The sequence below is a fragment of the Lissotriton helveticus genome, chromosome 6 (genome assembly GCF_964261635.1).
Source record: "Lissotriton helveticus chromosome 6, aLisHel1.1, whole genome shotgun sequence".
Classification (NCBI taxonomy): domain Eukaryota; kingdom Metazoa; phylum Chordata; class Amphibia; order Caudata; family Salamandridae; genus Lissotriton; species Lissotriton helveticus.
In genome coordinates this window covers 1,467,133,742-1,467,158,567 of record NC_136067.1, presented here as the reverse complement: position 1 = coordinate 1,467,158,567, position 24,826 = coordinate 1,467,133,742, and the positions used below count along the sequence as shown (strand labels likewise).

Sequence of the window (24,826 nt, the reverse complement as noted above, 5' to 3'; positions counted from 1 at the left end):
ATCGGGCTAGTTCTTGTTCATGCATGGTACTTAATTCACTGTAACCGATTCGTGATTTCAGAATGTGATCGGTAGCTTGAAATACTTGTTCTAGGGAACCTTGTTCTGGTGCTGAATGATGGAAAATTGACTTGTGTTCTAGGCGTAAATGGCGATCTGGAAATCTAGATTTTCCTACATACGCTATCCTGGCGGTATTCTCGTCGTCTTCCTCTTCAGGATCAGAGTTACTTTCTTTCTCGCTTACTTGTGCTGCTTTACGTTGTTCGTGTATCTTTATTATTTCTCTACGGATTTTCTTGTACATACTCTCCATGGCACTAATGGTATTGTGCTTACCCTCGGCTATATTATCACTCCACTTTGTCAGGATTTTCATTTCGGCCTGATCTTTAGACGGGTAATCTTGTTCTCTTATTAGACAGTTAATTAAAAACTTTAATATCATACGCTGGATCTCAGCTTTCCTTTGAGACATGGCATCACTAATACTTTCTGGATCATCCCCTGTACGGATGAAACGATATATTCTGTCTAGATCTTCTTTCATGTTTGGTAGGGTGACTAGATACTCGGTCACCCTCCTTACGCGTACCGAATATAAAACCATATTATTCTCGCCTGGGACTGGATCATAGGCACATTCGCCAAGGGCTTGCCTGATTTCTGCAACAGACTTATTACTCTTGGGAGTACGCTGTGATGCTTGAGCATGTAATTCGAGTGCTGATAAACGCTTGCGTGGCGGCGGGGTTTGAGGAGGACCTCCTCCTGCGGCCCCTAGACTAGAATCGTCGACTGATATTCTTCGTGGCGGAGCGGGAAATTGAAATGCTGGCTGGACCGGGGGTACCGTAGCAGGTACTGCATGGGGTGCCCCGGTGTCTGGAGGAGCAGGATGTGCCTGATTTACAGGGACTGGCGGAGCGCGAACAGGATTTGCATATTCAGGGACTGTGTCGTCCAGATAGGACGAAATAAAAATATCAGCTGCGGTCGGTTTGTGACGTAGCTTGGTCGGAACTAATGGTGACGGAAAATTACTGGATGCCTCCGGGGTCGCTTTTGGCAAGCCCTCGGCAAGAAGAGGATACATACCCTTAATAAGGGCATTCCTCTGTCTGTCTGACTGTTCGGTTTTGACTTGTTCACCTATCTCGATTAATTCTTTTTCCTGGGCTCGCTCTAAGGATTCTCTACTTAATTCTGACTTTCTGATTTCTTTTTCAGTTCTTTTATGAGCTTCTTTACGCCATAACTCGATGGCATCTTTCTGTGACTGTCTGGCTTTCTTTTTCCATAATGCTTCTTCTACTCGCATGATGCATTCGGCATCCCATGTACCCGATACGGGCCATCTATACTTTTCTTCTAACTGTTTGGTATACTCTACCCATAAATCTAGATACAATATGGCACTTATGCCATGTTTCTGATACATAAAGTGACCTGGACTGTCCCTGGGCGGGACGGGAACTGCTGCTTCCAGCAGACCCTTTCTAGTTTTTAACTGACGTAACTTGGAAAATATGGGCATGACTGAACTGTAATCTAGACACAATACAATACACAATGAACACGATACTTATTCCCCCATTCATACCACGACATTAAAATACATAAAAAAACATTTAAAATAACAGTTCGAACAGAATACTACCTGGAAATATTGAGAACAGAACACATAAATTTTCTCGAGAACAGAAACTGACTAGAACAGAAACTAGATGCACTGCTGAAACAGTACGAAACTTACCGGTCTCATAAAGAGACACGTCAGGACCCGCATCCACCGAAGTGGACACTTCGTTTGTGGGACTGTGTACCACCAACCCACAGACCAGAGTCAATTAAATTGACCCTGTCTAGATACCACCCCAGTAACGGTACTCACCGGGCAGCAAGAACGGAAGGCCTCAGACTGGACTGGACTGCTACGACGACGGACGACGAACTTCGGACTTCGGACTTCAGTTACAGGTGGACCTCCGGATACCTCGGACCTTGGACTCTTGGCTTGGGCTCTGGTCGGGACTCGCCGCGTTCCTCCACCGTCTCGTCTGGATGCTGGACCGCCTCCTCCGTCTCCTCCGTGGGCCTGAGGGATACTTGAGCAGAAATATCTGCCACTGCGCAGAAGAGTTCCGTCACGACTGCAGAGGGTCAGGGGGTCGGCGTGGCTTCACCGACGCGTGGGGAAAGGGCAAGTCCCTGTTCGGGCGCCATTATGTGGTAAATAAATAAATAATACCCTATTTTTGACTAGACATATATCATAACAGATAGCTCAATAAATAAGAGTCAAGATTCGAGGTAGTAGGAGTTTTGCAGGTTTAATACAGCATAAGGACAGGAACAGGACAACCTGCATAGGAATAGGCTGACAGGGCCCAGCAGCTGCTGGGGCTGGATCTGGGATGAGCGCGCTGACTTTCAATAACAATACATGAGCATATATACATAACGCAAACACATAGCATTACATTGCAGTAGGCGTAGCAGTGGGTGGAGCAGAAGGTGTGACGCGTAGCAGTCGCGAAAGATAAGGGTGAAAAGAAGGTGTAACTGGGCGTATACATAGACATGTGATGCAAACGTAACAGAATATGTCATGAATGGGGCGGAAACCATGGAGGGGGCTACCTAAGGAGCCGGGACCTCTAACCTAATGGTGCGCGCAAACTGGCAATGACGTATTACTAGGAGAAGCTGGGGGCTATGAACTCTGTGCTAGGAGCAGAGACTGAAGTCTGGAGGGTCGGAGCGACATGTACCTAAACCCTTTCTAGTATCTGATGTTTAGGGAACATGTTGATATAAACTAGAAGTTAGGAGGGGAAAGGCTGACTTGATTCTAAGACTGGACCATGCATTATTCTACATGTAATGCGTGATGAAGAATATTAAATGACCATTAAATGCAGTATTTCTCTAACGTGGAGCCGGAAAGGCTAGACAATGACGGAAACTATTGATGCGGTTCAGTAGCTTAGGAATGCAGAGAAGGAGGACTGAACTGATAACTGGAACTATAACATACTTTTGGCAGACTCAGAGGCTGAGCCAGGCTGAACCGGGCACTGCGAGGCAGGAAGTAAGTGAAGGGTCGAGGATACAGGTGGGGGCTGTATCGCTCCTCAGCGAGGCTTCAGGAGACAGGAGCTGAATCTGATGTCCAGGCCCTTTTGAGGCCTAGAAACGGGGACTTTATAATAAAATAACGTGCACACTGAGAAACGTGGCAACGTAGCTTTACATAGGCCTGATATTCGTATTATTCACGAGGACTGGAAACTGGCATACTAGAGGTGGACACAACTGTAATTGCGTCATTAATCGGACATGGGGAATGCATATGCATATTTAATCATGCACACATAACATATGATGGATGACACGTAGGGACACAGAACATGGCAAAATTTACTTTTCCACAAAGCCCGTAATTCTCAAACGAACGAGCAAAGAGAAACAAGATTGGAAGCCGATCGAGTACGCACTGCTCTAGCCCGTTCTTCCCAAACGAACAAGCAACGCGAATCAAGATTGGAAACAGATCGATTACGCACTGCTCAAGCCCGCTCGAATGAAACAGGAGAGCAACGAGAATCAAGATTGGAAAACGATCAATTACGCACTGCTGAAGCACGCTCGAATGAAACAGGAGAGCAACCAGAATCAAGATTGGAAGCCAATCGAGGACGCACTGCTCAAGCCACACTTAGAAATGTTTTAAAAAATAAAATTAATATGTTTCAATAACAATGACACAATGTAAATTTAATGTTATCATAACAAGTTTCCTTGAATTGCCTTTCTTCTGAGATCGCAGCAACGCGCGACGGGTAAGCTAATAAAGAGACCCCAGTTTGGGTCATCTAACTTGTTATTTAGACCCGCAATATTCCACGATAGAACCCTTGTCTTTGGGCAATTGGGGCAGTTCAGTTTGTAAGCCACTGAAGGAGATGGTTGCGGTGGGCCTTTCTCTTCACACTATCGTCCTTCAAATCAGACCCTCTGGTTGGTGAAAGTTTTAGATTATCCCTCAGTACCGTGTCACAGCCATCGTGGGTGCAGCCAGGGGAGCCGCTCAAGCTCCCGCAGGCTTTACCCTCCCAACGCGGCGTGGAAGGTCCTATATCACTAGCCTGGGCATCAATTGCTATTGGGGGCAGACGTATTTGGTCTTTAATGTAGGGGGATGATACTTTAGTCAATCTACTCCATGTAAGCTGCTATACCCATTTGCTGTGGGAATATTAAAAATAAATTGCCTTTGTCAGTGCTGGTACAGGGGCGGTAACTAGCAATTATTGGGGCCGTTTCTCCAACCCCGCTCATGGTGCCTAATATCATGGTGAGGCCTGTTGGGGGTGTAAAAATAACCCAATGGAAGCACTTGGGTACCGCCCGATTTTCTCCCATCCTCTCTAGGTAAAAAATGTTGAGCCATCAATGGGTTTCTAAAATTAATTACTATACAGTCTCCATGTAAATCCTTATGTCGCCTACCTATCCAGGCCACGCTGCGTGTGGTTAAAATCTCTTCCACATGCTCATAACTAAAAGGCCTGTGGTCTGCAAGCCAGTGGCTACATTTATTCTTTAATTCTTGATGCGATTCGTATTGAGCCTTTCTAAGTTCAGGGATGCCTGCAAGGATAAGGACATTAGGGGTTGATGCAGGGGATAAGTTAATGACTGGAGGGGGGAAGAAGTCATTGGTAGCTTCTGTACTTATGGGGGCGCCTCGCCCTACCTGCTGAATTTTTGTTTGTAATTGCCCTCTAGATTTATGGAGTGAAGGTGGACAATTGGCTAAATTAGAAGTAGCCGATGAGGGCCTTAAAATACTATCTCTAGTAGCCTCCGATGTATGTATCTCCCTATTTAATGTTGGTAACGGAGCTTGCTCACTGGGTTTGGGGCCTGGATTGGCCAGTGTAATACTTGCAGTGGTCTGATCTTGTGTTCTGCTTACAGGACCGGCATTACAATGGCTTGCCCCCCTAGTGCTTGTCCAGTCATTAAAAAGTACTGTCAACCTTCTCCTGTAAAGGTCTGAGTTTGTCCTCAACTATATCCCTCATTTGGATCTGTAGATCCACCACTAGCTTTGTGACCCACACTGGCTGATCACTTGCGGTTTCTGTGCTGTCTTCTGAGTCACCAATCCCAGATTTCCCATTATCAGGAATAGCTCCTGCGGGCTTCTTCCGTTTTACTGCTGCTTTCGCTTTGGGCTTTGGTTTACCTTTTTTACCGATTGATTAGATATGGCAGCCCTAGGTTTCTCGGGGTTGACCGCTTCAGTTATTGATGTTTGGTCACTGGGAGAATCAGTTATCGAAACCCCTATAATTTGTGAGGTGCTAGGGTCAGTCATTGCGATTTCTAGATTTGGGGTCAAGGACAGTCGACTCTCGGTCCGCTCTATTTCGGTGGCCACAGCTCCTAAAGCCTTTTCCAACATCCTATCAATAGAGGTTGGCTTGGTGTTAGGTTTGGGCATAGCCAGGGCCTGTTTTTTTCAACGCCAGTTCATCTCCCCATTCTACAGTATCTCCGAGTTAGACACTAGCGTTGGTTAAAGGGTTTAAATTTAGAGTGGGCACAGGAGCTTAATGTTACAAAACTCCCCTACAAGGCTCTATGGGTATGCACAACTACTCGGATACCTATTGGAGAGGCCACAAATGGGAGGCACTATCTGGGGCCAGCTCGATTAGAGTACCAAATTCTACAGACACAAAATTACAAAGATAAAAAAGAAGAGAGTCGGTGCAACTCAAACAAACACATGGAAAAGTGAGTGCGGAATAAATGTTCCAAGATTATTCTCAGCATAGAGTCATTTTGCTGTGTTCACTGTGTGCCAGTAAAGGGAGAAACCATTCCAATACAAACAATCTGGGGGACACGGCCCCAGTACCTTGTTTACAGATCCGGGGCTAGAAAGTTAGAGGGGAGGCCCAGCCCAGCCTCCTCTGGCCTCTGACGGGCCAGGGCGCTGCCCGCACGCTTCCCGTGTCGCGGGTGCTGTAGCGCGCTTATCAGCGCGAAGCTGGCTCCTCCCTTGCTGAGGTGGTTGGTGGGACCTGGTGTCTCTTGCGGTGGAGCAGAGTGGCGGCAAAGTCCGTGAAATTGGAATTTAGATACTTAGTCTGTCGCATGACAGACACTCGATTAGAGCAAGCATGTTCGAGTGCAGAGTTCTCGGACTCGATTAATGGCCTTCGACCCCCGTTCTTCCCAGACTACTGCAATAGCCTGGTACCCACTTGCTATCTTTCTGGCCCGAGCCCCGGCGGTGTATGCTGCGCCCCTGATCAAAGAATGCCTTCTCTCTGCTGGGCCACTGTATCTGTGAGTGCACTACCCACTCCCTGATTGTATTCTCTCCGGAAGCTGTGCAACAGTTACCAAGTTTAGACCTGGGTTCTCGCAGGCTGCAGGTTCCTGAAAACCAACTCACACTTGGCCAATGATGCATGCTGAGCTATTATCAAAGTGGTGAAACTGCGCAACTGCACAAAATAATATTGAGAAATACAAAGTTTCTATGTTATTGCCATTCATTTAGCACTTAGGAGCATATTTACAACCCCTATTGTCACCAGAGCGTCACTTTTTCTGACGCTCTGGAGGTATAGCAGCATTGCCCAAATTTACAAGATAGCACAAACCACTTGCTTAACGTCACCTTGTAAATATGCCCCTTTCTGATGCAGCACTCTGCTTCAAAAGGGCGTGCAATGGGTGTTGCAATGGGCGTTCCACTGCAACACCCATTACTTTTTGACCCTGCCATAGATTTCCAAGGCTGGGGCAGTGCAAAAAACTAAGGCCAGGGAAACCTAAAATGGCGACACAAGGAGAAATTCTTAATAATTTCTCCTCGTTTTTAGGTTTTGCCTGGCGAAAAGATGCGCTCTGCGCATCTTTTTCGCGCAGGCGAAAACCTGATGAGAACTGTAGTGGGGTTTGGGTCGGCCCTCGTCATTTATTGGCTGGCTCCATAAATGGAGCCTAGCCATTGGACGAGGGGCCTGTCCGTCAATGCCGGACCAGATTCGGGGGCGTTCCCGAGATTCTTTGGCTTTTGCCGACGTCACGCGACGTCAGCCGAAAGCCGGGAACGCCCCCGAATCTGGTCCGGCCGGGCCGCAGGCAAGCCGGAAGTCGGCGCCGGTCTTTCTATGCCAGGAGAAAGGAGTGCAGCTGCCAGCGAGGCCCCGGTGCAGGAGAGCCCCGCCCGCGGCACCCGAGAAGAGAGCCCAGGCCCCGGCAGAGGAAGGACACCGCAAGCGCCCCCGCCGCCTCCTGGGAGCAGTCCGGTGAGTTTTCAGGTTGTCCGTGTCCCTCCTCCCGCCGCCGTCCCCCCTCCCGCTCTCCCCCCTCAAGCCGGAAGTCGGCGCCGGTCTTTCTATGCCAGGAGAAAGGAGTGCGGCTGCCAGCGAGGCCCCGGTGCAGGAGAGCCCCGCCCGCGGCACCCGAGAAGAGAGCCCAGGCCCCGGCAGAGGAAGGACACCGCAAGCGCCCCCGCCGCCTCCTGGGAGCAGTCCGGTGAGTTTTCAGGTTGTCCGTGTCCCTCCTCCCGCCGCCGTCCCCCCTCCCGCTCTCCCCCCTCCCGCTCTCCTGGTTTGGATGGCTCCAAGAGGACGTGTTATTTTGAGAGGACCCTTAATTGATACAGAAAATACATTTTTAATCTGGTTCTCATCAAATGTTTATCCCCTTTGATGTCATTCAGTAGCAGCTCTCAACAGCTCTCTATCAACACACCTTCAGGGTCAGCTGCGCCACCCGCGCTCACTTGCAGGGTTAATGCGACCCAGGCCGCAGCCACGGCTTCGTGTGAGTTGCTTGTGCCTGGAAGCGCCACTTTCCTTCGGCTCGGCCCCAGCGGTCCGGCACTGGATGTAGCTTCTATCTGCCTTCTACGAAAGTGCTCAAACTTCGCCTGCAGCAAGACCACACACCATGAGATGCCGTAGTACCCTCAGAAGATTTGGGCGGATGAAGTTAGACTGATGTTTTCGGGAGTGGCGCAGCGAAGCTCGGCTACCCTGCGGCCATGATTCCTGTCGGCAGTTCTGCAGGCACTTTTTCAGTGGAAACATTCATCTTCTGCCCAATCAAAATCTGTAATCAAGGAAATCAACATTTGGTTGTGGCCAAAGCCTAACTCTCAGTAGTGCTTCCTAAATCTCTTTTTCTATTCGTCAGGCATGGTTTGATGACAGCTATGCTACCAAGCCAAACTTAAAAGTGCTCTTAAGCTGCCTGAAAGCCAAAACAAACTAAGTATGATCTGCTGGACACCCTTTCCCCAGTAACTATTTTTAGCATAATAATTTGTTGTGAAGAGTTGTGCTTCCACGAAGCAATACACCCACATCTGGAGACAGCAAGACTGTTGTGGTCTTCCTTTTCATACAAAGATCACAAAGGGGGAGCCAGGTGACAGAGGCTTTCATACAGAAGAAATTCTCGAGCAATCATCTCAACTCACAGGAGGGGAAACTGTGTGCAGAACAGGAAGAGGGGGTAGTTCCTCATTCGATATAGTTGGATCTGGGAGGGAACTCAGAACACATGAGAGGGACACTCCCTTCTGCCATCTTGAATGTGTGGGGGGGGCTTGCAGTGTGTGTGGGGGCTTGCAGTGTGTGTGGGGGCTTGCAGTGTGTGTGGGGGCTTGCAGTGTGTGTGGGGGCTTACAGTGTGTTGGGGGCTTGCAGTGTGTTGGGGGGGCTCGCAGTGTGTGGGGGGGCTCGCAGTGTGTGGGGGGGGGCTTGCAGTGTGTGGGGGGGGCTTGCAGTGTGTGGGGGGGCTTGCAGTGTGTGGGGGGGCTTGCAGTGTGTTGGGGGGCTCGCAGTGTGTGGGGGGGCTCGCAGTGTGTGAGGGCTTGCAGTGTGTTGGGGGCTTGCAGTGGGTGTGTGTGTGGGGGGGGCTCTGTGTGGGTGTGTGTGGGGAGGCCTCTGAGTGTGTATTGGGGGGGCTCTCTGTGGGTGTTTGTGTGCGTCATTTGCGAGAGATCAAGCTAGTGGCATTGTAAATGACAATGCTATTTATTTATGTTAAAAAAACATAAATAAAAATATTGTCAAGAGCAATGCCAATAGCTCAAACTTTAACAAAGGCAAAACCATTGCATTGTAAATGCTTGTTTGCTCTTTCTATTTGTGCTACAGCACACACACAAAGAGCAAATTGCCCTTATTGATTGTTTATGTGCAGTAAGGTGTCCCTTCCTGCCCATAAACAATCGTCCCTGCAGCGCAGGCACCCTTGCAACAAAGCGGCAGTGTGCCTGCACTGGCACTAGGCAGCTTTTTTAGAGCCAGCGCTAGGGGAAACACAAGGGTGCACCTTATTTTTGTAAATATGGCGCATCTGTGCGTTTTTAAAATATCAGAGCATAGCGTTACCAAATTTGGCTTAACACAGCGCTCCAGTATTTTCTTGTATATATGCCCCTTAGTTTCCTAATAACCTGCCCTAGGTGACTCTTCAAAAGGCGCCAAGGTTTCCTTCCGTTACAAGTTGAAATCTGTTTTGGTTTGTGATGACATGTCACATGGATTGTGTTTTTGTACGTGTCAGTTTGATGGTTGCCTTAGTCACTGAGTGGTGGGAGTTGGTGTCTGTAAAGGGATATCACAAGGCTTTATGAATTTTACAAAATGTCTTATGTTTTCTTTCATTTGTACTTGAAGTCTTCATGACTTTGACCAGAACCAAATGCTGGATGGACTTGAAATTCTGGCAGCCCTGAGAGAGTCTCTGCTTCATCATGTCGGCTCAGTGTTCACCCAAGAGGAACAGATGAAATATTACACAGGTTAGTGCTGAGGCTGCCAACTGAACAAATGTCAAACCATAGGTCTTGTTTCGACCAATAAAAATATCACCAAGTATTTTATGAACTACAGCACTACAATCTACTTCCGGAGGTTCATGAACACTGCACCATGTTTTCTTTGGTAAAGAAGAAGCTAAGTTGTTGGGGCGGAAAACTCCTCTACATGGTTAAACAAGCATTTACAATGCAATGGTTTCGCCTTTGGAAAAGTTTGAGCTATTGGCATTGTATATGACAAAAATGTTATTTATGTGTTGGTTTTGAAAATAGATAAATAAATGGCATTGTTATTTACATTGCCATTAGCTTAATCTCTTGCAAATGTGAGACTTATTGTACCTTACGGACGAGCTCTGCAGACAGCAATTACAACCACACACACACCTAGAGCCACACACACCCAGAGCCACACACCCAAACACACACCCAGAGCCACACACCCACCCACCCAGAGCCACACATACACACCTAGAGCCACACACACACCCGCACACCCAGCTGTAAAACAGCACATGGCAAGTATGAAGAGAGTGATACCGACAGGAAATGAATTGTCAAAGTGTGATACGATCTTGGTGCATAAAATTATGCACACATATTATACAATAAACAGGCTGTACTACTTCTGTCTATAATGCCCTAAAATGTCTGTCAACAACAAACAAGACTTGCCATCCACTGTGGAGTGGCCTGAAATTGAAGCACTATTGAAACTAGTATTTGCAAAGCCAATAGGGCTGCCTCTTCGTTGAGGGAAGTGTTTGGTAATATTTTGGCGAATGCGTGTGTGACCTCAAGCGGTCTTTAAAATAAAGTACCAGAGCAAAACAACATCTTGGGCTACAACAATATGGAAATAGGAAATCTGGGAGCAGGACCCTTCGCTGATCAGCCTGCATTAGCATAGTTATGCTACACTCTAAAAGAAGAGCGATATGGATCGAGTAAAAAGATGAAATCGGCATTTTAAGTGGTGAACTTAAAAAGGCATACATAGCAAAATATTGCATGGTAGATACTTTTGACAGAGGCGCAGTATTTTTTATTAGATCGTTAAAATAAAAAAAGATTGTGTAAACATGTCTCTACTTTGTGAACAACAATAAATGTAGCAACTCTAACAAGGGGTTGTCGTGGGGGGAGGGAATCTATGCAATTGTAAGTAATTAGATCACTTTTTGATCTGACATTTCAGCTTACCACGGTTTATGAAAGATAGCTTAGTGTAGGGCAGAATGAGCGTGATGCACAGCTCTGACTTCCAGGGTTGGATAAGGTTCTGAAAGCATCTTAGTCAGGGATGGGCGAGCAAGGCCCACACCCAGGGCGCCTACAAGGTCATGGAGCTGCCTGCGTGAGGCTCTTGCGTGCACAAGACACAGTTTAACTCTCCCTCAGACCCCCCCCCCGCCCCATCTCCTTCTCAACCCTTGCTGCACATAAAGACAAATCCTACCCACCCCTCACCGACAACTTGGCACCAGCTTGACCAGCTTGAAGCATCTGCACTGTGGGTGAAACGGGTGAGGTGGGGAGAGGCAGAGATGCTTATGTTCAGAGGTCAGTCACTGCAGAGATAACCAGTCACGACTGACCTGGGAACACAAAAGGGCTCCCTCGTGCCCCATTTCACCCACGATCAGCAGTGAGGACGCCAAACTGATTCTGCCCAGGGCGCTCCCAGAGCAAAGGTCAGAGCTGATCTAAGCCATGAATTACCAGGACTGATGTCGTAACTGAGCGCTTGTAAAGGAACGGGTTAGGTTCCAGCACCTTTGGAGACTCGTGAATACCAGCGCTCTCTCTTGGTACGGGTTCACGAGGCAGTGCACCTGTGTCGAAAAAGCCAACAGAAAGGTCCTACCCAAGCAGGAACGACTTCTTTGCTACACCCTGGCCTTGAGGGGCGTTTCACACTATGGGAGAAGGGCAAGTGGGAAACATCATGCTCTGAAGCCCTTCAGGGGAGAAGCAGGTTTTTGCAACTCACTGAACTTCACGATATTTACATTTATCCAGGGCCGGACTGGCCTTTAATTACACTAGGCATTCCCTCCCTCCCTCCCTCCTCCCCCCACTTTGGGCTCAACCATGTGAAGGCTTTGAAGAGCAGGGCCGCTACTGGTCTATCTGGCACTTTCACAAGCTCCTGTGGGTTAACTGCAGCAGGCACCGAGGCTTGAAGCGAGAGCGGTGGAGAGAGGGAGACGAGAGTAAAGAGAAGGGAAGAGATTGAATGGATGTTTGGAAAGATAAATATCGAGCGAGGATGGTTTTTAGTGTGTTTCCCAGGGCTTCTTTTGGTTCCTCAGTCAAGCCCTGCACTTATCCACCTAACACACACGGCTGCCTAAGAAACTGCTCGAGGAACATTTTAATAAGTCGGAAAGTTTTTCCAGGGCCAGAAGCCAAGAAGACGTGGAGCAGTACAGCCTTCCCCGCTTCTTAGAAGAGATCTCCCCCCCCCCCCCGATCCCCGGGTCCCAGAGGGAGGGCATCCGAACAGACAGACACACAGGGGACAGACAGACATTGATCGGTACTCACAGATCTCCATCCTCTGGAACAGCGAGCGCTTGCAGTTGCATGTGCAGGAGACATTGGGCTGAATGGCAGCGGCTGTGCTGTTCAGACCCATCAAGTTATACATTTACAAAGCAGGCACGGCGAGAAGTGGGGGGCTCGAGGCGCGGCGGAGGGGTCTCCGGAGCCCGGCAGCAGCCCATCGAGAGGGCGCCAGCCCCCTACATCACCGTGGGGCCGGATCCAGCCCAGGAACCCGGCGGTCTGTCCGTCCAGTGTGGCGTAAAGTGCCGGCGCCGCCTCTGACTCGCCGTGTGCCCCTTGGCCGCCCTAGGTTCACTGTGCCCCCAAGTCCAGGGGGGTGCAATGCGAAGGCTGCCCTTGACTCACTGCTCCCCCAGTCCTGGGGGGACAATGGCTCAGGCCGTCCTTGACTGCGCCCCGCAGACCGGGGGGGGGGGGACAATAGGTTGGGGGCAGCCCCGGGTACAAGCGTACCCCCCCTCTGCCTCTGGGACTGAGGGAGCCCCGGCGAAAGCCGCCCCGATCTACCCCTTTGAGCTGGGGCGCAGGGGGTAGCCTCGGCCGTCGCTGCTCTGCGTCCCTGTCCCGGCTCAGCCCGTCTCCGGCTCCTGCTTCCCCCTCATTCAAGTTCCTCCAGCCTGTCAATCTCAGAGCTCTTCCGGCTCTTAAAGGGGCCGCTGCTGCCCTTCAGAGAAGTAAACTTCTGCCTGGATCCGGGGGGGCGGGGGAACGCAGTAAGTCTGGGGGTCGGGCTGTCTCCTCTCTACCCCTTTGTTAAACTTTCAAGTTTAGGCAAAGAAGTCACTCAGTTCCCACACTCCCTGCTCCCCGGAGGATTTTCGTGTAGCAGACACATTCCAATGACCGAGGGTGACTTTTCATGCAGAATGTGCTCCTTTTCAGCTGCAACATAAACAAGCATTTACAAGTGGGACACGGACAGCGGGAGGGGGCGGGAACGGGCACAAGGACAGGGGGGGGGGGGGAGGCGGGAAGGCAAAAAAACCAAAGCACTCACCTGTACTTCCTCCGGGGGCCGTGGTCGGCATGGAATGACAAAAACAACCCCATTAAAAAAAAAAACGAAACTCCGCCCACCGCCGCGATGACGACATCGCAGAGGCGGAGAGCGAAACATCTCGGGAACGCCCACGAATCTGGTCCGGCCATAACGGACAGATCTCTGTTCCAATGGCTAGCCTCCATTTATGGAGCTAGCCAATGGAACAGAGGGTGGGACTAAGCCCTACACTGTAGGGACATAAGATTTCTCCTGGGCGGAGCTAGGAGCTCCGACGCCAGGCGAAACCTAAAAACATGCATCCCACCCTGAGTGCACAACTGTCTGAATCCCTAATACAGATTTTTTTGTCATAGGTGAACACTGATCATTCGTGTGTGCCATGACATAGGCTTGTCACACGGAGGGCAGTCTTTTTGGACCTGGAGTGACCAAAGCGCTACTCTCACAGTGATGGAATGCTACCACTTTCACCAATACTTAAGCAGCACAGTAGTGGCAGCATACCATGGAGTGATCAGCAGTAGTGAACAGGACCTTTTTACCCTGTGTTACTGGAGTGAGGCCTACAGGCTCACTGACCTTTTTAAATGTTCCACTACTATGTGCTTAACTGACCATAGGACAACATTGGGTAGATGTGAAGTATTGCGTAGTGCAGGAGTAGTGACTGCGCTGGATGTATGGGTGCCGGGAAAGGGCACAGTACAGGGATAGAGCAATGATATGCAGTATATGTATGTAGGCCTGCTGAGAATACATTACATGAGAGATGTAGTGCTGTGCAGTGCATGCACAATGAAAGCATGTACTAGGGTTAAGTGTGCTTGCGTGAAGTACACTACATAAGAGGTGAAGTGTGCAGTGCACATGGTGAGTGTGTGTGTGCGCTTGCAAATAGCACACCTTGGTACAGTATAGAAAAGCTTCAGTGCTGAACAGTGCGTGGAGACTGAATGTGTGTACTCAATGTATGTGTAGTCTTTATGGTCCGATGCACAGAGGTAATAGTCCTTGATAGTAAGTGTGCTGTGGAAGTACACCACTTGAGTGTGCCTGCATTGGTACATCATATGGAGGATCCTGGGTTTCATTTTGGGAAGCACAGTCCCTGCTTGTGAAGATACAAGCAATAAATTAATCCTACCACACTGATTGGTGTATTGCTGCATTCTTGTGAGCTGGGTGGGACACACTGGGCGAAGGGAGGTAGAGACCCTCCCTTTACACTTCTGAAGAAAGGAGATGGGGCTGATTAGGGAATCAAAAAGAGTAGGGCTGGGAGCCCGAGATTGCCCTTTTGATGCACATATCACTGTGGCTGACATCCAGGTGTGAACTCTGGACACTACAGAGAATTATGTTGCAGGTGACCGGGACCGGAGGCCAAGGACTGCTAGTCTCCTTGCTGGGTGAGGGAATATCATCCAAGGGGGACCAAGATGCCAGGCCCTGAAGCACCCGAGTTTGCCTACAGTCAAGACCAGTTCACCCTATGTGGAAGAGGAGAGAGTTGGAGGGAGCAAGGTCCAATGGGGAGCCCATAGAGCAGACTCCCTGAGCAAGGTGTGAGGAGAGTGGCTGTGTACTGATCGGGTGTAGCCATGTGCATGAATGAGCAGGTAACACCCGTACGCCAGGAGAGGCTGCCTTGATCTAAGCCATGTGAGAAGCACGGCGTAGCAACCTCCAGGCCCGCACTGCTGCGGCGCAGTGAGCCCTTATACCAGAGGGGGCTTGAGACTTGAGTTTGCAGGGAGTGGTGACCCCGTATGCTAGGAGGGGTCGCCACAGTGAGGGCGATCACACAGGAAGGGTCTGCGCCGGATTGTGAGAAATGCAGCAACCCAATACGCCAAGAGGGGCAGCCAGTACCACTATGGCCAAGTGTTCGCATTGTGGACCAGTTGAGAGAATAACTGTGACGACCGGCGGGTCAAGCCCGTCAACTGCACCGGACTAATTCTTTAAGGATAGCAAGGACACAGTCGAAGATGTCGTACCCTTGCTGGAGATTCAGTTGGGAGTTGGGCAAATCCTGGGCACCCCCCTCCCAGTCAGGGAAGAGTGACTAACCTTGTGTGGCCGAGTGGACGGAGCTCTGTTCGCTGGACGAGCCAGCAGAGTTGCTTGGAGGAAGGAGTTTGCCCTTGCTGGGTGCTACTGCATGAACTGCGCATGGCCAATCTTCGCTGAACAGGATCTGGATTCAGGGATACCCAAAGAGATGGCACTTGTGGCACCACTGAACACTTCCATACTTCCAGTGTGTGTAAGCACCGAACTGAGCCTACGGGGCCCAGAAGACTCGCTACCAATGGTGCTGCTGCACCTTTGACACTTTTGACTAATAACTAAGGAGTCAATGGGGAACTCTTGAATACAGCCTACTAGTAGGCATTCCCTGGATACAGCCACCAGTGAATGGAGAATAATCCTGAACACATTACAAGGTAGAGGGCGGGACAACTCACGAGCCCAGACCTCAAGGGCAGTGTTTTATTGCATACGAGTCTTGTAATTCCTTTACATGTGTAGAGCTAAAAATAATATACTTCTCTTTCTTATAAAAGTGAGTATTAGACTAAACATTGCTTTATTGTTTGCACTGTGTGTACTTTGAGTTAAGAGAAGTGTTCACTTACCTGTATCTACCCTCTTCCCCCAAGGGAGCATTTGACTGCTCGTCCACAGCTACCACTGAGAGTCAAGTGCAGAAGGGATATTTGGCCCAGTTGCTCAAGATCCATAGTAGGTCAGACCCCGGGACATCAGGAGGAAATGCCTGAACCAACTCAGTTGAGTCCAGTGGCCCTTGTGTGTCCTGTGACCCTCTGAAAGGAGTTCTGATATATGTCGTATGCAAGTGCTAAAAATATCTTTCCTATTGTGTAATACAACTTTTCCCAGAACGCTTCATAGGTGTTATGCAATGAACTTCCAGTTTGCACAACGAACAGCTAACCGTACAGAGTATACAGCCCTTAGCATTTATATAGTGAATCACGGCTCACTACTGTCATCCAAAATGGGCGGTTTCCCATTGTCAAATTCGCAAGTCAGTACCTTTCTTTACTCTGCCCTGGGAAGGCATTCCATGGGTGGAGCGTGGGTATTCCCATGCATTCAACCATGTTTTTTTGTACCTACAGACTAACTTGGTCATCGAGTTGGATTCTCGCCCATATGTGCCCTAACATCCCGGGCAGAAGAACTACACTGCCCAGAAGTAACAGCGCCAGGAGGGGCAGCAATGAGTCGTCGCATGAGCGGGCTAGTCGCCCACTACAGAGGAGTTAAAAAAGGAACAAGCTCTCCTGCTGCATGGGCCGCTGAATTAACTTGGTGAGTGGTTTGGATCCTTGTCCATATGTGCTCTAACATCCCGGACAGAAGGACTACACTTCGCGGGAATAACAGCGCCAGGAGACGCTGAAATAAGCCATTACAGGAGCGGGCGGGAACATCCACAACAGAGGCGTTAAAAAAGGTACTCGTACTGCGCATGATGCAAAATTAACTCGGTGAGCAGGTTAGATCCTTGCCCATATGTGCCCTAACATCCCAGGCGGAAGGACTATACTGCCTAGAAGTAACAGTGCCAGAAGGCGTAGCAAGGACCCATCACAGGAGGGGCAGGGCCACTCACAACAAAGGCGGTTAAAAAGGGCCAGACTCTCCTGCTGTGAGAGACATGCCCGGGCCCGTCTGCGGCCGGATGAGGCTAGGCTGGCTCATCCCTCTGGGCCTATGGACAAACAAGGTACTGTCCTGCTTCCTCACCCTACCAAGTCACTCTTTCTGAATTGACTGTTATTTTGCTGTTGTGGACTCTGACTGCAGTCCTCTATTTTCCTTTCACAAACTAGGATTTACAAAGGGCTGTTAGGTTGATCTTATTTTATTAATATTGGGAGATCTTGATCAGCTTAGCAGGATCCATTAGGGTAAATACTCTGACCAGGATCAAATCTGGGTAAGCGTAAAGCAACAGAGCCGAAATAATCTGCATCAATTAGGAAACCTAGAAATTGTACATTGACTGAGATTGACCTCCTGATAGAAGAGGTCAAATCTATTTGATCCAGCGGTAATTTCTCAATGCAAAACCCTCATGCTACCTCTATTTACCGCTGAAAAAGGTGTTGGGCCCTTGACACCATGTATTACCTTCAGGAGATTTTAAATAAACATGAACAGTCAAAAATGCAATTATTATTATTTAAGCCAAAGTAGAGAGTTGTTGAGTATTTTAAAGGGTTTTATTTTCTAGTCAAAAGTTAAGTTTTTCTCTGACCCTTTATTCATTAGAAAAATATCAATCAGGATACAGAATTTGGAAAACAGGAAAAATAGCATTAATACAGAACATATTACAGTCTGCATATAAGCATCACATGTAGAAAAGAAAATGTGGCGCAAAATGTCAGTCAAAACTCTTAAAGAGTTTCTAAGAAAAAGAGTCTTGCAAAGCTAATCAATAATTAAATAGTTGGCAACAATCTCCCATAAAGAGAAATAAATGCATAAGACAAATACATCTTTTCAGACCTAATTAATTAGTCAAAGCATAAACTTAAAGTTTAGCATCTAATTCTATCCTAATCAGCTGCACTATCTGCTCCAGTCTGTGTCTAAAGAGCAAAACAGACCGCCCTTCACAAGACCTCAAAGGAATGTGGCCTGCCGTGCCAAAAACGTGCCAGGACTTTTGGGAAAAATGAGCAGGCAATTCCCCACCTGACTCTCCTTGGACACCCACCCAAGGCTGCACCAGTGACAATCTCGTACCTAACCCATAGAATGTCTGGTCTAATCTGTTCCTTCTCTCAAGAGCTCACACGCCCCCTAAAGCTTAGGAGCCTAAAGCCAAATGAGCCTAGAAGCCAACCACGCCTCCAAAGAGGTCATTATTTATACTCTAATTCTTGGCAGACTACACAAAAATGTTTCCTGTTCTGAAAAGCTTGTACTTGATTGGTCAGTGAATGATGGCATGAGGTCTCACTATCCTGACTCATTGAAAATTCTAGAGCATTCCAGTTTTAACAAAAGAAGCATAAATGAGTAAATACATTTGATAAGTTTGCAACATTTGCTAGGAAAAATGTTTCATTCCAATTCCTCCTTCCTGTCACATCACAGCAGGACGGATATTTGAACTAACACTGGTACATTGGCACAATCACAGGAATGTAGAGTTCACAGTGGCCTTGACTCCTTCATTTCGTGAGGCATGCTGGCACAGTCTGCACCTGCTCTCTTCTCTTTAATGCAAGTCATAGCCTTGCTGTATTCACAGGCAGCCATTTAATTGTAGGCCCAAAACAAAACAAGCACAAAAGAGAATATTAATTTCATGTAAATCAGCCATTATGTTTCCCTCCCTCATACTAATACCCCTTATACATGTTTACCTAGCCAAGTTATTAGTTTAAAGCAGCTTTTATGATTAGTTATGTACAACATGCAAAAATGTGCAATGTATAACATAACATTATTATGCATTAGTGTAAATTTTAAAAGCGCACACAGTTAATACAGCACACACAGCAACATGCTTTAATGTTTTAGATAGCTTTTCATGCAAAAAAGCATTTAGCCCCATGTGTAGTGTTTGGTGCATTTGTTAATTCACACACATTATAAATAGAGGTGTTTTAAACTAAAAATGTTTATCAAAATACGCAACAAGCTAAAGTTTTTTAAGACAGGAATAGTGAATTTAGATTACAAGGGATGAACTGGGAAGAGAGAACACATTCTATTAATCTTCAAAGCTAAAAATACCACTTTTCTCTACACTGCAAAAAAACACATGTTAATTCAGCACAAGCATTTCAGACTGCCTAGGCCTCACTTTCATATTTTTCATGTGCCATGTTTTTTTAACTTGCACCAAAATGTGCATGTCAATTTTAATTTCAAATGTGTTTTATTGATTTTAAGAGCAGAAACAGGTATCACATTACGATGGAAAGGCATTAGGCATATATTGCGAGCGAGACAGACAGGCACGTCTTCTCTGTAAATCGAACAGTAGGCGAGGTACATATGCCGGAGCAGAGGTATGATGCCAAGGCAACGAATGATAGGCATTGTAAGAGAGCAAAATTGTAAGAACAGAAACCAGGAACCCACCCCCGCCCCCAACCAACCCCTTCCCCCCCCCACCCCAACCAGTGTGCCATGCGCGAGAAACAATCTCAGAAGCAATCAGGTAGTGGATATTGCGATAATACATGAGATCACGGAGGGTCATGCGTAGCTTCGGTAAGTCGTAGAATGCGGAATTATCTGGGGCATGTGATCTCGTTAAACTCTTTGGACAAGAGGGATAGCAGCGGAAGCCAAACCTTCCAAAATGCAGCTGTGGTGTGTGTAAGTGTAGCCTGGATGCGTTCCATCCTCAAAGTGAACCAGAGTTTGTGCAGCCATCCCGTGTGTGTGGGCCTGGTGGTTGAACCCCAGAGCGATAGGACATGTTGCGTAGCCGCTTGCATGGCGATCCCCATTTGGCGACCCCGGGTAGATTTCAAGGGAAAAGTGAGTGCTTTAGGTAGGCCCAAGACGGTGTAGGCTGGAAATCTCGGGAGTTCGGTGTCAAAGGTGGAGTCAATGTCGTCCAGGACCGCCTCCAAATAGCCCCGAACTTCACAGCAGTCCCAGAGGAGATGGGCCAAGGTGCCCCGTTCCCCACATCCCCTCCAGCACAATGCGCTACGGGTCGGGTTCCCCTTATGAAGCCGGGCCGGAGTGAGATGCCAATACATGGCCAGTTTCACCGCAGTTTCCCTGCCTGCAGTGTTGCGTGTGGTGTGTGAGGCCCTGTAGTATATATAGCTCCATTCTCTAGGTGTCAGTGCCCTACCAAGTTCAGCCTCCCAACGTTTCTGACCCGCTGTTTTGCCTGGGGTGGTTGGGGGCGTGAGCATTTTGTAGATGTCCAAAATAAGATGTCTATCCGTGTCTTTTGTCACCAGCCATTTCTCAAAGACCGTCATCGTTCGACCCACTAGAGTGGCGTAGACCGGGTTGGTGAGCCAGTGCCGGAGTTGGAAGTATTGGAAAAGGTGAGGATTTGTTATGTCGTAGCCCTGCCTGATGTCCGAGAGGGGAAGAAAGCCCTGTAAATCGAAAAGGTCGCCGGCAGAACGGCAGTTGGTGCCACGCCATTGCGAGAAGGCGTGGGAATCGGTGCCCGGCGGGAACTCCGGGTTGTCCAGGATGGGGGTTAGCGGGGAGGGGAAGGTTGTCAAACCTCTTTTAACAGCGACCGTGTCTCAAACCCGCATGATGGTGCGAGGGATAGGTGGCTTCAGGAGGTATCGCGGCCGGTCCTGCGGATGAGGAAAGGAACCCTCCAAAGGGGCGTCTGGGCCATTGCCCTGTCCTGGAACAGCCACCGTTTCTCGGATTCCGGCCTATACCACTCCACCAAATAGCGGAGCTGAGAGGCCTGGAAATATTGCAAAAGGTTGGGGACTCCAAGACCCCCCTCATCCATGCTCATGTATGCCAGCTGTTTATGTAAGCGCGACAGTTTCCCCTCCCAGATGAAATGGTGGAGAGCGGCTTGTAGGTCTGCAAGGACGCCAGTGGGGGGTGTGCCCGGGAGGGTTTGAAAGAGATATAAGATCTTAGGTAGAACTGACATCTTTACCGCTGCGACTCGCCCCAGTAGGGAGAGGGGTTGCTCGGACCAACGCGTGAGGTCAGTCCGGATCTGGGAAGTGAGGGTTTTGTAGTTAAGTGCTATCGTCGAGGAAGTGAGAGTGACACCCAGGTATGGGAGTTGTGTGGTTAACTGTAAGTCGCCCCCGTATGCGGAGGTAGACCCGCCAGAGTGGGCATTTTTGTCCAGAGGTAGTATCAGGGATTTCCCCCTATTGATTCTGAAGCCTGAGACAGCACCAACAGAGTCCAATTCTTCCAAAATAGCGGGTACAGAGCAGTCTGGATGGTCGAGAGCGGCTATTATGTCGTCGGCATAAAGGCCGATCGTGTGAGGTTCAAGGCCGAAGGTAATGCCACGGATAGCAGGGTTATCCCGGATCTTCTGCGCCAGGGGCTCTATGTACAGGGCGAACAGGAGGGGGAGAGGGGACACCCCTGTCTTGTGCCGCACTGGATTTCAAACAGGTTCGATCGGAGGCCACCCAAGCGGACCCGAGCTTGGGGGCGGTGGTAACAGCAGGCAATCCAGGACTGAAAGCGGTCTCCCAGCCGGAAGCGCGTCAAGACTCGCTGTAAGTAGGTCCAGTCGACTCGATCGAAAGCCTTTTCAGCGTCAATGGCCAACAGTGCAGAGTCCGAGTCCTGGAAATGGGCCTTGTCTACCAAATGGAGTACCCGTTTGGTGTTATCGCTGCATTGGCGGTTACGAACAAAGCCCGACTGGTCAGCCTCCAAGATCCCAGGCAGGCACGGACCAAGACGTGCAGCCAAAATTCTGATAAAGAGTTTCAGGTCCAGGTTGAGTAACGAAATAGGGCGGAACGCGGAGCAGTGCGTAGGTTTCTTACCCGGTTTAGGCAGCACCACTATTTCGGCCGCCAGCATATCCGGGGGATGGAGCTTGGGCCTTCAAAGGAGTTAAAAAGCCGGGTGAGGACAGGAGCTAGCACTAACTATAGGTTTTGTAAAAACCGGCCGAGAAGCCGTCCGGTCCCGGGGATTTAAGCGGGCGAAGACGGGATATAGCGGCCAGCACCTCATCTAGACGAATGGGGGCGTCTAGAGCGTCTGCGTTTGCCTGAGACAGCTCCGCCGAGTCCAAATAAGCATCGACCTCCTCGAGGACACCGCGTCGGCCCCGTATAATGAGGCGTAGTAGGTCCGAAACGCCTACGCAACCTGAGTCTCCACAGTGAGGACTACGCCCGAGTCGTCTGTAAGGCCGGAGATTTTTGAACGTTGGGTTTTAGCTTTCAGGGCGCTAGCAAGTAAGCGGACAGTTTTGTTACCCCCAACATAATACGTATGGCGGAGACGGAGAGCAGCGAATTCCGCCCTGTCAGTGTCTAGGCTGGCTAACTGGGCCCTGGCTGCCTTCAATTGCCTCCAGCGGCTATGAACCCTCTCCAGTTCAGAAACCCGAGCGGTGAGGTCGTCTCTCTTCGCCCTACGGACCTTGGCCTCTGCCGCGGCTATCGCAATGAGTTCACCGCGGGCCACCGATTTCAGGGCTCCCCACAGAGCTGACACCGATGTCTACGAAGTATCATTAATGGCTAAGTAGTCAACGATACATTTATGAAGCTGCTTGGTGACATCCAGTCGCTGCAGGAGGGTTTCACGTAGTCGCCATGACCCATGGGGCGGAGGGGCGCAGGGATCTTGAGCGATAGCTCCACCGCGTCGAGGTCTGAGAGTGCCGCAGGCACTATGCAAACATCGCCGAGGGGCGCAAGTAGCTCAGAGGAGCCCAAGTAATGGTCTAACCTGGCATATGTGCGGTGCACGTGGGAATAGAAGGTGTATTGCGTCGTGTTAGCGTGTTTGGTCCTCCAGAGGTCCACCAGGGCCCTCTCCCGTAACCATTCTGTTCCGGTGGCTGTGATAGCGCCTGAGTCCCTATAGCGATGCCCTGACCTGTCTTTATTCGTGTCCATAACCAAATTGAGGTCCCCCCCATGAGTAAGAGTGAAGTAGAGGGTTGAAGTGACTCCGAAACTGCGCCTTTTAAAAAAGCCTCCTGTCCCGTATTCGGGGCGTAGATGGAACCTATCGTCAGGCGTTGGTCTCCTATTAGAAAGGTGTAAGCCAAGAGACGACCCTTGATTTCCCCCGCCTTGTCTCCCACCTTTCCCCGGAAGTGCCTAGATACTAGAACGGCCACCCCAGCCCTCTTCTTTGGGAGAGAGGAAAAGAACTGCTGGGGGAAGGCACGGGAGCGCATCCTGTGCCAGTCCTTGGGCAAAAGGTGAGTTTCTTGTAATAAACAAATCTCGGCCCCCGAGATCTCTAGGTATGAAATCACAGCCCTCCTCTTGATAGGATTGTTCAACCCCTTCACATTGAGGGTCAGCACCTTCAAACTGGAGTCAGCCATAGTAAGGAGGGTGAGTGGAATGTCGCAAGATCAGAAACACGCATCTGTGGCAAATGGAGATGTAGTGAGCGAGTCAGCACAGGAAGACCCCTTGGCACCCTGGTCTCGAAAAGAAATGTACATGAAGCGTCGTGTGTGGATAAAGACACATCGAGAGGTGGGCGAAGAGAAGGCGCTAGCTGAAGAAGCAAGCAAGGCAACAGGAGACAAATGTGGAGTATAGCAATTCCATCTCTGGCAATTCCCCTTTGGCACACTGGTTCCCACCCGCAGTCCCACCCGTTGTCCCAAACCAACCCCAACTGAAACCATGCCCCGCCCTCCCCATCCCCATTCCAACCCCGGGAGCTCGAAACGTGAACCCCAATTCCCAGACCCGAATGCTCAACCCCCCCACCCACCGCCCACTCCCCAACCCCCAAACCATAAGAATGCATAGTCCCAGTCCTGTCAGTCCACACAGGGCCGTGGTAAAGTTACTTACAAGGGTCATGTCCAGCGGCGACCATCGTGGCCCCCCGCCCAGCACCCCCCCAGCCCATGAGCATGGTATGTGCTATGATCAACCCCCCCCACCGGGTGTAGAAATCATTTAGAGGGTGATGTTTCCCTGGCCACCTCTGCCACGGATGTCGCCCTCTCCTGCGTAATGATGTGGGCCTCTGGCTTCAAGCGTCGCAACGGGGATCGTCTCCATCCCACTATTTGCCAGTCTCCTCTAGAAGGCCCCTGAAATGCTCTCACCAGTGGTGTGTCCTCCTCCAAGTCAAGTCCCAGTAGAGCACAAGTGTCTTTGAGCGAACGCATTTGGTGTAGGGCCCCATTCCATTTAAATATCAGCCGGAACGGGTGGCCCCAAGAATATGGACGCCGCAAAAAATCCGTCACCACTTTAAATGTTTTCAGTTTTTGTAGTGTGATGGGCGAAAGGTCCTGGTACAGGGCGACAGGGTGACCTTTAAATTGAAGAGGTTGCGCTCGCCTGGCCTCCCGAAGAATCCTCTCCTTGAGCGGGAAGTCAGGGAGAAAGGCTAAGATGTCCGGCGGCGGGGCGGCAGCACGCCTGGAAAGCCCCACTCTATGTGCCCTGTCGCTCCGGATGACAAAGTCGGCAGATTCCCCTAAGATGTTCCGGAAAAGGTCCTGTAGGTAGCCAGTGACATCCGCCCCTTCTGCTTTCTGAGGGGCCCCCCGGACCCGTATGTTGTTGCGACGGGAGCGATTTTCAAGGTCCTCTGCATGGGCCTGGATGTCTAGCTGTTGATCCGTAAGTCTCTGGACTTCCTGCTGGAGCTGTTCGATTTCGCTGCTCCTAGTCTGGTCAGCCTCTTCG

The 24,826-nt window shown here is 49.6% G+C and overlaps 1 protein-coding gene across 1 annotated transcript in view; it reads left to right on the top strand.

Moving 5' to 3' along the window:
- LOC144761795 (multiple coagulation factor deficiency protein 2 homolog) overlaps positions 1 to 24,826 on the top strand; it is a 61,653-nt gene that overhangs the window by 19,517 nt on the left and 17,310 nt on the right. The window contains exon 3 of the mRNA XM_078647043.1: positions 9,726 to 9,850. Coding sequence (XP_078503169.1) covers positions 9,726 to 9,850 — 125 coding nt within the window. The remainder of the gene's footprint in view (positions 1 to 9,725; positions 9,851 to 24,826) is intronic.